Raw genomic sequence first — 12,187 nt, forward strand, 5'->3', positions numbered from 1 at the left:
TGCTTAGCAAACAAAAAACTTATTCCAGTTAGTTACATACATATCCTCCTTGAAGGGTGCAAACATTATCATCATATATCCACGATCCTTTGTTGACAACCAAGAGCATGAGATACATCTTTGGCTGAGAGGCATGGCTGGCTGTATGAACATGTGCTTATTCCTCAGACGCGTAGAGTGGAACCCTCGCTGGCTCATCCCGGACTGGGCTCACATGGGATCAGTTTCCACTCCAAGTCCTACACCTTGTTCAGATATGTCTACGTGGCATCCAACATGACAAGTGACTACCTTAGGTGTGTCGTTTAGAAGCAACACCACTGCACACAAGGGCATCATGATCTAGACTTTTAGTTCAGTACTCGGCTGGTCCCTTATTTATTTCATGAGTAGACCTGTCTGTAGTCACAATTTTAGTACCTGCCTGGAGGCCGTGTGGTCGTCCTACCCGAGGGCGTTACAACTTGTGGTCTGAAAGCAGCCACAATACCACTGGGTGCCTGCCAGATTTGAACTTGGGACCTCCCTCCCCCAGTCACAAGCCCTCACTGCTGGACTACAAGCCTGTTGGCAGGACTCAATGGTTTAAGTGCGACGGTATTTGATGGAATCGATAGATTTGGCAAATGCACTACCAGATAAGAATTAACCTCTAGAGTTTGTCAATCTAAGCCAGATCTTTGTCAAGGCCATGCATTGGCATAGATATTTGAGGCCACTGACTGTAAAATCCTACAGCCCAGCATCGGCATACATGTTTGACATCATGACATATGCAGTGGTGTGCTCGGGCTGCATATTCACTGCATTATCAAATGCCTCTTTTCCAAGCTCTAAATTGCCATGTGTACGACATGCACCCAGCAAGCACAACCAAATGGCCAGATTAGCCTGCATTGGCAACCTCCCCAACATGTTCCCTACCCTCTTGAAGTCCCCGGCACGTCCAAGGAGGTCTACCATACTGCCATAATGCTTCAAGTCCGGAGTTATGCTGTCATCTCTGCTCATGGATTCAAAGTACTCAAGACCTTCGACAACAAGGCCAGTATGACTACAAGCTGAGATAACTGAAGTGAATGTTGCTTCATCAGGCTTAATACCGGCCACTTTCAATCTCTCGAACATTTGCAGGCTAGTTACAGAACTTCGTTCTCCTGCATGACCACTAATGCATGCATTCCATGACACAATATCAGGCTTGGAAAGTTCATCAAAGAATGCCTGTGCATCTCCCATGCTTGCACAACTCCCATATGCATGAATTAGAGTGCCTGCCACAGAAGAAATCTGATCATACCCTGCAGAGACAAGGTCAAAGTGAAGCTGTTTACATATCTCCAAGCTTCCTGTTGAACTGCAGGCTTGCAAAATGCAGGTAAGCGTAACATCATCTAGAGTCACATGCTGCTTTTTTATCTGCCTGTACATCCGCAATGCCTTCTCTCCTTGGCCCTGTTGAACACATGTGGAGAGCAGAACATTCCAGGACACGACATCACGATGGGATAACGCACCAAAGACATCCTCAGCTTTCACAACAGCTCCACACTTGCCATACACACTCACGAGCGTATTACCCACAAAAATGTCTGATGCATAACCCTCCTTGCATGCATCTGCATGCAAGGCCTGTCCCAATTCAAGAGACATCACCTTGGTTGATTTTCCCTTCAATAGAAGAGCCTCTTCCTTCTCTGCAAGGGTGCCACATGCCTGCAGCGCCATCATGAATGTCAGCTGGTATGATCTTGGGCCTTCTTGTTGCATCTGTCTATACAACTGTAAAGCCTTCTCTCCTTGGCCCTGCTCAATATAAGCTGAGAGCAGGGCATTCCATGACACGACATCACGTTGAGGCAACACACTGAACATATCCTCTGCTTCAACAATGGCTCCACATTTTCCATACATACTCAAAAGGGCAGTGCCAACAAAGACATACGAAGCAAAGCCCTTCATGTGGGCATCGGTATGTAATGCCTTTCCAATTTGCAAAGACGTCACCTTGGTCAATCTCCCCTCCACAACAAGAGGTTCTTCCTTCTCTGCAAGTATGCCACATGCCTGAAGTGCCATTACAAATGTCAGCTGGTCTGGACTCACTCCTTCCTTTTGCAGCTGTCTGTACGACTGTAAAGCCTTCTCTCCTTGGCCATGCTCAACATACGCTGAGAGTATCGCATTCCATGTCACAACATTGCGCTGGCGAGATGCACCACACACATGCTCTGCTTCCACAATGGCCCCACACTTGCCATACATACTGACAAGGGTGTTGCCAACCATCATGTCAGATGTGAAGCCTTTCCTGTGCACATCAGCATGTAAAGCCCGTCCAATTTCGAGAGAAATCACCTTGGTAGATAGTTCATTGAGAAAAAGAGCTTCTCCCTTGTCTCCAAGGGTGCCACATGCCTGAAGGGCCAACACAAATGTGATCTGGTATGGACTCAAACCTTTCTCGTGCATCTGCCTGTATGACTGCAAAGCATTCACACCTTTGCCCTGCTCAATATATGCTGACAGCATCGCATTCCATGCCACAACATCGTGTTGAGACAGAGTACTGAACACATCCTCTGCTTCCACAATAGCCCCACACTTTCCATACATACTCAAAAGGGCTGTACCAACAAAGCAATCTGATGCAAGGCCCTTTGCACGAGCATCCGCATGTAATGCTTGTCCAATTTTTAGACACATTACCTTGATCGATTGACCCTCCATAATACAAGCTTCTTCACTCTCTGCAAGGATGCCACATGCCTGAAGTGACATCACATATGTCAGCTCGTATGGTCTCAGGCCTTCCTGTTGCATCTGTCTGTACAAACCTAAAGCCTTCTCTCCTTGGCCATTCTCAACATATGCTGAGAGCATAGCATTCCATGACACAATGCTGTGCTGGGACACTGCACTGAAAATATTCTCTGCCTCTGCAATGGCCCCATGCTTGCCATACATACTCAAAAGTGTGGTACTAACAAAGACGTTAAGTGCAAAGCCCTTCCTGCGGGCATCAGCGTGTACTGCATGTCCAATTCGCTGAGACATCAGCTTAGTTGATGGTCCTTCTGCAGTAAGACCTTCGCTGTCTGCGAGGGTGCAGCATGCCTGAATTGCAAACACAAGTGTGTGATGATCTGCACTAACACCTTCCTCTAACATCTGCCTGTACAACCATATAGCTTTTTCTCCTTGGCCCTGTTCAAGATATGCTGAGAGCATTGCATTCCATGAAACAACATTGCGTTGGAACAGTTCACTGAACACAGCCTCAGCTTCCACAACCGCCCCACCCTTACCATACATACTGATAAGGGTACTGCCAACAAAGACGTCAGATGCAAAGCCTTCTTTGTGGGCAACAGCATGTAATTTCCTGCCCAACCCAACATCCATAATGCTTCCACAAGCTTTGAACAGGCTGACATAAGTGTAACTGTCTGGCTCCACACCATCCTGTTGCATGCATTGATACATTTTGAGCGCTTCTTCAATGTGTCCAATCTCCACACAAGCAGAGATCATGGCATTCCATGAGAAGACTGTGCGGCAAGGCAATCTATTCAATATCTGGTGCGCATCTTTGATAGCACCGCACTTTGCAAGCGTCACTACCAAGTAATCAACTAGAAAGCCACTTAATGGGGCATGATGAATGGCAAGATGTGCATGGACTCGCTTGGCCTGTGTGAGAGCCTTGCTCTTTATGCAGGCTTTGAGGAGGGCCAAGTAGGTGTTGGTGGAGGGAGCTGTGTCCATGCCATAGAGAATATCCAGTGCGATGTCCAGCTGCCCTTTTTCACAGAAAGTTCGAAGACGCAGGTCATCGTTATCATTACTGTGATACGATCTCCTTCCGAAAGAAGAAGTGCATGGCCATCCCTCCGACTGTTGCTGTGTTGGGGGAGAAGATAGATAATCCTGGTAATGATGATGATGATGACGACGACGACGACGATGAGGGGCGGGTAACTGGGAATCCACAAGATTATGATGACGATGGTGATGGTGATGATGATGATAGTTCGGTAACCAAGATTCATCCAGCCAGAAGAGCTTGTGCTGGTGATCGTTCATCAGCCAGAGGGGCTGCCAAGAGCTGCTCTTATTGTGTGGAAAAATCCTGCCACAACTCATCCTATTGCTGGCGGCTGCTGCTTCTTCTTCTTCTTCTTTGTTGTTCTTGTGCTTGTGATACTACTTCTGCTGATGCTAAAGCGCATCGTCGTAGCAGCAGTGGCAGTGGAAGGCCGGCATTTCGCCATCTCTGCTTTGAGAGACCCTGAAATGTTGAGTTGCCTTTCTCCGATGGCATTGGTATGCTCATGGACTCTGAAGATGCGACCGGTAGGACCGACTAACGGGTGGCCATGATTGGGCCCCGCTCACCCCGGCAAGGGTTGCCCCTCCTACCTCTGAATGAAGCCAAAACATGGGATCTGGGTCGTCCATCCGACAAAAGTAAACGCGGTCAGACGACTAATTAGGGCACCAGCGAGCTGATGTGGTAGGAGGCACGCTGATGTGACAGTTCATGGAGACTGAAGTGGGCAGATTTCGTTGTTGGCTTCAAGAAACAGTGCCTCTATAGCTCCGTCTAAAGCACACCACCGCGAGAGGAATCTATCACTAGCCTTCTCTTTGTATCCTGTCCTCCGTAATCTGCTCTTCAGAATCCCAAGGTGTCCTCCATCGTCCGATAGCCTCACAAACAGATCTTAAAACCTTTCAAATGCAGGCAGCTGACCTTTGTCTGACAATATACTCTCTTGGCTATCTCAGACAAGTCAAAACACTTACTGTCCTTTGTCTCTGAATTTGGATGGCTCTCCTAATCTAGATTTGATTCTCCAATGACTTTCAAATGCAGGCAGCTGACCTTTGTCTGACAATATACTCTCTTGGCTGCCCCAGACAAGTCAGAACACTTACTATCGCCTGTCTGTGAATTTGGATGGCTCTCCTAATCTAGATTTGATTCTCCAATGTCCTCTATGACTCTCCAGTGTCCGTGGACTTAATATTCACACTCCCAAGGTCTTCATGATGGTCTCTTCTGACTGTCTTCTGATCTTCCTCCTGCAGCCTTTGCTTCCAAATTCTGTTACAGAGCTGTTCTGCCTCCGAATTCAACAGCAATTTTGACACTTCCCAAAGTGTCTTCTAACAGCTATAACCCCTCAAAGACTTCTCAACTAGGCAAGATATCACCTCCCAGGTTCTCTGCTGACTTCTACCAGCTCACAGCTGCCTCCGAATGGGCAGAATCTACCCAACTAACCAAGCTAACCTAGCTGACACAGATTCTAACTCCTTTGAGTCAACTGACCTCATAGGGACCTCAGAGCACTTAAACAACACTAGCTCCAAGCCTCAGAAGCAATCAACTGGCCTGTTGTATTAGACTGTCACCTCAAAAACACTGTAAAATAACAACCTTTATGTATGTTGTCCTCAGACAGGTCCAGAATTGTCAGCTGATGTACAGAATCACTTCCCCTCAACTAATACTAGTTAGAACAACATCTCTATAACACCTGTTGATCATTCCGATGCCTGGATGACTCAGAATCAAGCCTAACTCAGGTTAACTGTCCCAAGCCCAACTCAACCATGCTTAGCTCTCACCTGCAACCTTATCACCAAAAGAACTCCTTCCATACAACATAGAATTGAACCAAAACACAGAAGAAAATCTTGATATCACATAATTTGACCCTCCGGATATTCAAAGAAGACTGTGTAACACGTAATAAGCCTCAATCTTGAGCAGATGAAGGAAACAAACAACATATCAAAACAAATTCTCAAATGACCACAAGGAAATCGAAACATGTATTCTCAAATATTCACAAGATCATCATAAATCATTCAATTGCAGAAACTGTTTGCATGCTTCACTAGCTGGTACAATGGGGATAGCTTGAGAAATCCTCAAGACTGGTCCAAGTTCTAATAGTAGTGCTCCCTGGGAGGTTCTGGAACACCATCCACCACAAAGAACCCTCTCCCACTCCTGCAACTCCCTGCTCTGGACACACCTTAGTCTTCTCTCACAAACCCACGTCGCTTTCAACACAGAAGAATCCCTCATATAACCAACTTCAAAACAAACTCATAAGACCAGAGCAAGCTCTCTCAGCACAACACCAAGGCTCTCACACAGCTCTCTTATACCCAAGCTCTCACCAAAAAACTCCCTCCCCCTTTTTTCTTCTTCGTGTGCAACAATACCCCTATCTTCATGCATGCTTTCACCTACTCTATTTAATTCTGTCAGCTAGCCACCATGCAACAAATCTAATAGCAGTTGATTACATCGAGTTATGAACATGCAGCCACCCATGCAAGATCCTAAGCTTCCTGAGGTTTTTAATTATACCCAATACATTATTTTATTCTTCTTGGGGTTGGGATGAGCATCCTCATAGGGCATATCCCCTTGGCCATAAAAAATTCCATCATCTTTTGCCTAACTCCCCATGGTTAAAGCATTTATGCTCAACCACTTGCTATGGATTCTTTGAAAGCAAACAATACATTTAGCTCCCAACAATCTTCTTCATGCTCCTTTGCAGCAACTTCATCATTAGACAATTCTTCATCCTCTGTCTCTGTATCCTTCTGGACTGTCATGACTCTGCACTAGTATGGCTTCAACCTATAGCCATTTACTCTCCTTGAATGAAGTTGATTATCCATGTCTACAAGCTGGTAGATTCCATTCTCATACCTGTGGGCCTTCCCATTTAATTTGGAAATTTGTTTGGAAAGTGTTATCCAACTTGCTATTATACCTAAGCACCAAATCCCCTTCCTTGATTCCTTTATCCTTCACTGTCTCATTGAACAACTCTGCTCTTATGCTGGATGTAATGATCCAAAGCTTCTTCCCTTGCCAGTTTTGTAACTCCTAAAGATCCAATAACCTCTCTTGATACTCATCTATGTCTTTCCCCTAATGATTTAATAGAAACTACAGACTGGGGATTTCCACTTCAATGGGAATTAGGGCTCCTTCCCAAAAACCAAATGGTATGGTGAAAACTTTGTAGCCGTTCTCACAGTTGTCCTATAGGCCCGCAGAGCTGAAGCTACATGTAAGTCCCATTGCTTGGGATGTTCTTCCAGACATTTGGTAACTCCCCATTGAACCTCTCAACCAACATTGTGGATAATAGGGGGTTGAAAACGTGAGTAATGTGTAATTTCTGTATAAGCTCCTCAACAATCTGGCCTCTAAAACTAGGTCCTTGATTTGTCAATAACTCGCAGGGCATACCAAATATGGCACAATATCCTCAAAGACAATCCTGGCTACTTCCTTAGCAGTAATGCTTCTTACACATCTAGCCTCAGTCCACCTGGTAAGATAATCCACTCAAGTTAAGATGTAGGTCCTACCCCTGGCAGTTGTGGGTAGAGTGCCAATGGCATCTAAACCCCATTTCTCAAAAGCTCCATATGAAATAATGGTTTTCCTCAACTCATGGTGTAATAATCTCCTTCCTTTCTTCTGACATGGCTCATAGCTTTTGCACCAATGGCAGACATCTTTCCTCACACTGGGCCACACATAAGCTGCAATAAGAATTTTCCTCAAAGGTAACTTCAGGGCAAAGTTCCCTCCACAAACCCCCTCATGACATGCAGCCATTATGGCAAATATCTCTTCTACTATGTCTTTTGTAACTAGTCTTTTGTAACCGCACTAAGCGCTTAAAAGAGACATGGGATGGCCAAGCTTACGACTTGTGTAATGCCAGTCATAAGAAATTGATGTACATATAGCTAGTTAACCTAGGAATACTAGTTTTGGGCCCCCATTTCTAATTGGGCGGCCGGATATTGTAAATATGAGCTCATGTATATAAGACATTTCATGAAATATGAAAGGGGGACAATCCCATTTGTCTCAATTGAGTCTTTCGTTCTCTCTCTTTCTCTTTTGAGTTGATGGTTGCTTGCTTGCTTGTGTGGTGGCTTGCTTGCTTAGATTGTTGGTGTATGTGAGTAGGAATGGTAGTTCTCTCCCTTCTCTTCTCTTCTACCTTCTCATTGCTATCTACCATGTCTTATTTGCATGCGATTGGCATGAGGTAGAGATTGAGCTCTCCATATCTCTTTCCCTCTTGCTCATTACCTAGCCTTGGATCTCTCTTTGGATGACACAAGGAGAGTGTGGAGTGAGCCCCTAGTGGCCTCACAGCAGGGAGTTAAACCTCATAGGATTGGCTAAGTACCATTCACCGGATTTGACCCTTGCATGCACCTTTCTTTTCTTCTTTCTCTGGTGTGTGTGAGGAAGCATGTTGTTATCCATTAACATTTTTGGCACCACTGCCGAGAAAGGCATTTAGCTTAGGGTCCTTCACTTGATTCATTAGCTAGAGTCTTTGAGTTAGCCCGATTGGAGTGCAAATCCATTGGTAGGATGATTAACATTGTTTTGTTTTATGTTTTGTTGGAGATTACCCGGATTTTGGATTGTTGATTGAGCATCATCGGAGCATTCGAATAAACTTGTGAGTGCTCTTACCTTGCCCTTAACATTCAAGAAATTTTCAATTTCTGTGTTCTTTCTTCATGTTTGCATTTTTGTTTAATCATCTAATTAGTTTCAATTCATTAGCTTAAACCATGCATTATAGGAATCAATAAGAAGCTAGAGACTAGCTCTAGCCCCTTGTAAAAACAAAATCATAAAAAATCCTTGGGAAGACACATGAATCAGCAAGAGAAGGAGGAAAATCACAAGAGAAATTGCATTCTATTTTGCCAGGCATCTCTGAGAAGTGCACGTTCGTTTGCTCATTAGGGAATGTCCGTGCCAAATCTACCATGCCCGTTCCATCTGCTTGCAAACTAATCTGGCAAGATCTGCTGCCTAATTTTGGCAGAAGCATTAAAATTAGATTAAATGCAGTTAATTGGGCATGAAGTGCATTCAATCTAGGGGTATTTTGTACTGCTAGAGGATATCCAGGGTGGCTGTCAGACTTGCAACCATTAAGACCAGCCAATTTCTGAAAATTCCCTGTCTAACAATACCACACTCGTTCGTTCCCAAGTGAATGTCCGTTCCAAACTTTGCCATGCCTGCATCTTCTCTTTTCCTTGAATTGCCAAGTGAACGTCCATTCCCTTCCCCTAGAAGCATATGCCCGTTCCATCCCTTCTTCGAAGTGAATGTCCATGGCTTCACATTGCCACGCCCATTCTGATCTACATCGAATCTTACACGCCCGTGTCTTCTCTATTTTATTGCATGTGTACGCCCGTTCCAATTCATTTTTGAAGCACACACCCATTCCAGTTGGCACATCGTTTCGAATGCCCATTACCTTCCCATCTGAAGGGAATGCTCGTTCCACACTGCATCCAACTTCGAACGTCCATTCCTTCTCTCCTTGAGAAGTGAACGCCTGTTCCCATCCCTTTCTGTGTGCGTACGCCCGTTTGCTCACACAAGTGTACGTCCGTTTCTTTAAAAAAAACTTTCCTTTCTTAGAGGGGTTTTGCATGGCACTTCCTTATTTCCATACACCTACTCTCAGGTAGGTTGGTGTGAAATAACCCCTCTTCGACAAAGTAAGCTCTCTAGATGCCCCTTCACAAGTCAGATCGGACCCATCACAAGTAAGCTCTCTAGACGCCCCTTCACAAGTCAGGTCGTACCCATCGATAAATACTGCATGGAGTTAAACGGTGCTTGTCTTTGACAGTACCAGTGAGAGCGAGGACCTCCCCCCAGTAGTGGACTCCAGACCCCAAGGCAAGAGAGAATGAACCACAGTGTATGGTCAGACCACCTGTCCAAAACCCATCCCCCATCTCACCAAAACATTCACAACAAAGCCTTGCATCGAGGCTTCACAATTGTATGCTCGGAAACACACAGCCTGAGGAACTGTAACCCAAGGTGGGAGATATGGATCAATCTCAAGGAAGTGGGCCTGCTCCATCTCTAGATCTTAGAGCAGAAATTGACCATAGCGAGAGCCATCAGTCTCAGACCCAGCTACCAGACTGGAGAGCCATACCTGTCTCAGGGGGGTGGCTGACTGGTTTAGAGCTCCAAAAACCTTACCAAACCAAGAATCAGGTCCATCTTCCCAAAGGCCGGAGACATCTTATCAAAGCGGGTGGGTTTACCCAGGCCCACCTATCTATCAGCAATACCCTCCTCAAGGGGCACACCCAATATACCAAATAGGACCAGGTGGTCCACAACCCAGTCCTCCTAGAGGGCAGAGACCTCTGATAGTCTATTATCCACCTAGACCCGCTCCTCCACAACCCATTCCCCAACCAGCACCAGCTAACAAGGTTGCCACCTGAAATGTTAAGGTTAGCAATGGAAATAGCCATGGCTAACGACAAGGTTGCCACCTGAAATGTTAAGGTTAGCCATGGAAATAGGGAGGGGGTAGAGCCGTAGACATTGCTCCCCCTGCACCTGTTCAACCCAGACAGGAATGAACTAAACAAGTAAACATCTCTAAATTGATCACAAAATTCAATGGAACAGGTGACCCCATTACTCACCTGGAGATGTTTAATCAGATTTGCGAAGCATTTGGCCACATAGATGACTAGACTAAGATAAGTGCTTTTGGCCTTACCTTGGATATCAAAGCTGGCCAATGGTTCAGATCTTTGAAGACAGAAGATAAATCTTCCTTTAAATCTTTAAAAGAAGCTTTCAAAGTGGGGTATTCTCGTCAAGGTACCCGATGGAGCCCCGTCGAGTAGCTGAATAACGTCAAGCAAAATAAGGGTGAAACCATCATGGACTACATTAATAGAGTTAGATATCTCCACTCACGTTGTAGCGCCGAAGATAAATTCTTGGATGAGAGGTTGATTGGGAGATTTTTGGAGGGACTCGATGACATCCCCTTGCATAACTCCTTGTTTGCCTTAGACCACACTTCCTTTTGTTGAAATATACAAATGAATGGGTGTGTGCGGGAGCAAGTAAGAGGCTGTAAAAGAGAATCTGTAATTGAGTGGGTAGTAGTGAAAAGGTGAGAGGTATCTACTGATGAGAGAATCAAGGGTAGCATACGTGAATATAGGGGTGTGGAAAGATTCTAGGAAAAGGTGCCCCCAGATGTAGGGAGGTGGCACAAATCAAGGAGAAATCAGTGGGACTAGATGCTTGACATCTTGTGGATGTAAACCCTATAAATTGAGGCATTGGACTAATGAGTATTGAGCTCCCATGCCTACATTATTGTATTAGATTAATCACCACTAATCTCATCTTAATCTCATTTTAATCACATGCTAATTATGTTGATTCTTGCATTTGATCCAACATAGCTCATCATCTTTCTTGCATTTTAACATGGTACCAGAGCCAAGCTTAATCTTGCTAATCACTCTATTAATCATAATTAGGAGATAATCACTTTTTTAGCCTCTTTTTCAACCATTCTTTGCACCCCCAGCTGGTGGAGGAGCTCCCTCTCCCTCTCCCTCCAGCCTTAAAATTGGCTCAAGAGCTTTTAGCCATAGCTAGCCACAACCCCCAAGCATCAGCCCATTGAATCAAAACGTTGAACCGTCACGCAGGAATGCAAAAAATTGTGATTTCGTTTGGCGCTCCATTTCTGAAGGAAAACTTAGATCTACACTTACACCAATGGAATTGGTCTAATTCCTCTTAGCCCCAAGGGTTTTCAAGGGTGCTCTACATGCTGGCGATCTCAGATTTGTGAAATTCCTCAAGGAGAAGTGGCATGAAGCTCTGCATCAAATCTGCAAAAGTGACTTTGGTAAAACAGAGATTAAGCATTCGCATTCAATGTATGGTCAAATATTTTATTTCTTGGCTTGATCCTCTACTAGACTAACTTCTATTGATGCTCTTGAAAGGATCTGAGCTCATTTAAACTTTGAGACACCAGATCTGGCCTCCCCGCACACTATTTTTTGCACACAAAACAGGGAATTATTTCACTAATCAGTGATTAATCAGCACTAATCACTGCATATTGGTGCAATTGAGGATTCAAATCTCCTTGTCCCCGTAGGCCCTCCATTCACCAACCACAAGCCTACAGGGTACAGGATCGATGCAAACCTAAACGCTCCTCAAGGCATTCCGACCCTCGACTAAACCCTAAACCCACACACTCAACCTTTTGATGGATCTCGAAACCTCTTCTCC

The 12,187-nt window shown here is 44.9% G+C and overlaps 1 protein-coding gene across 1 annotated transcript; it reads right to left on the bottom strand.

The window, feature by feature from the left end:
• Positions 1 to 4,731, bottom strand: LOC147605229 (pentatricopeptide repeat-containing protein At5g39350-like). Its single transcript, XM_086793840.1, has one exon. The coding sequence runs from the start codon at positions 4,144 to 4,146 to the stop codon at positions 733 to 735; it is 3,414 nt and encodes a 1,137-aa protein (XP_086649966.1). The 5' UTR covers positions 4,147 to 4,731; the 3' UTR covers positions 1 to 732.
• Between the last annotated feature and the right edge of the window lie 7,456 nt (positions 4,732 to 12,187).

The sequence above is a fragment of the Cibotium barometz genome, chromosome 60 (genome assembly GCF_041138505.1).
Source record: "Cibotium barometz isolate CiBa-2024 chromosome 60, ASM4113850v1, whole genome shotgun sequence".
NCBI classification, from domain to species: domain Eukaryota; kingdom Viridiplantae; phylum Streptophyta; class Polypodiopsida; order Cyatheales; family Cibotiaceae; genus Cibotium; species Cibotium barometz.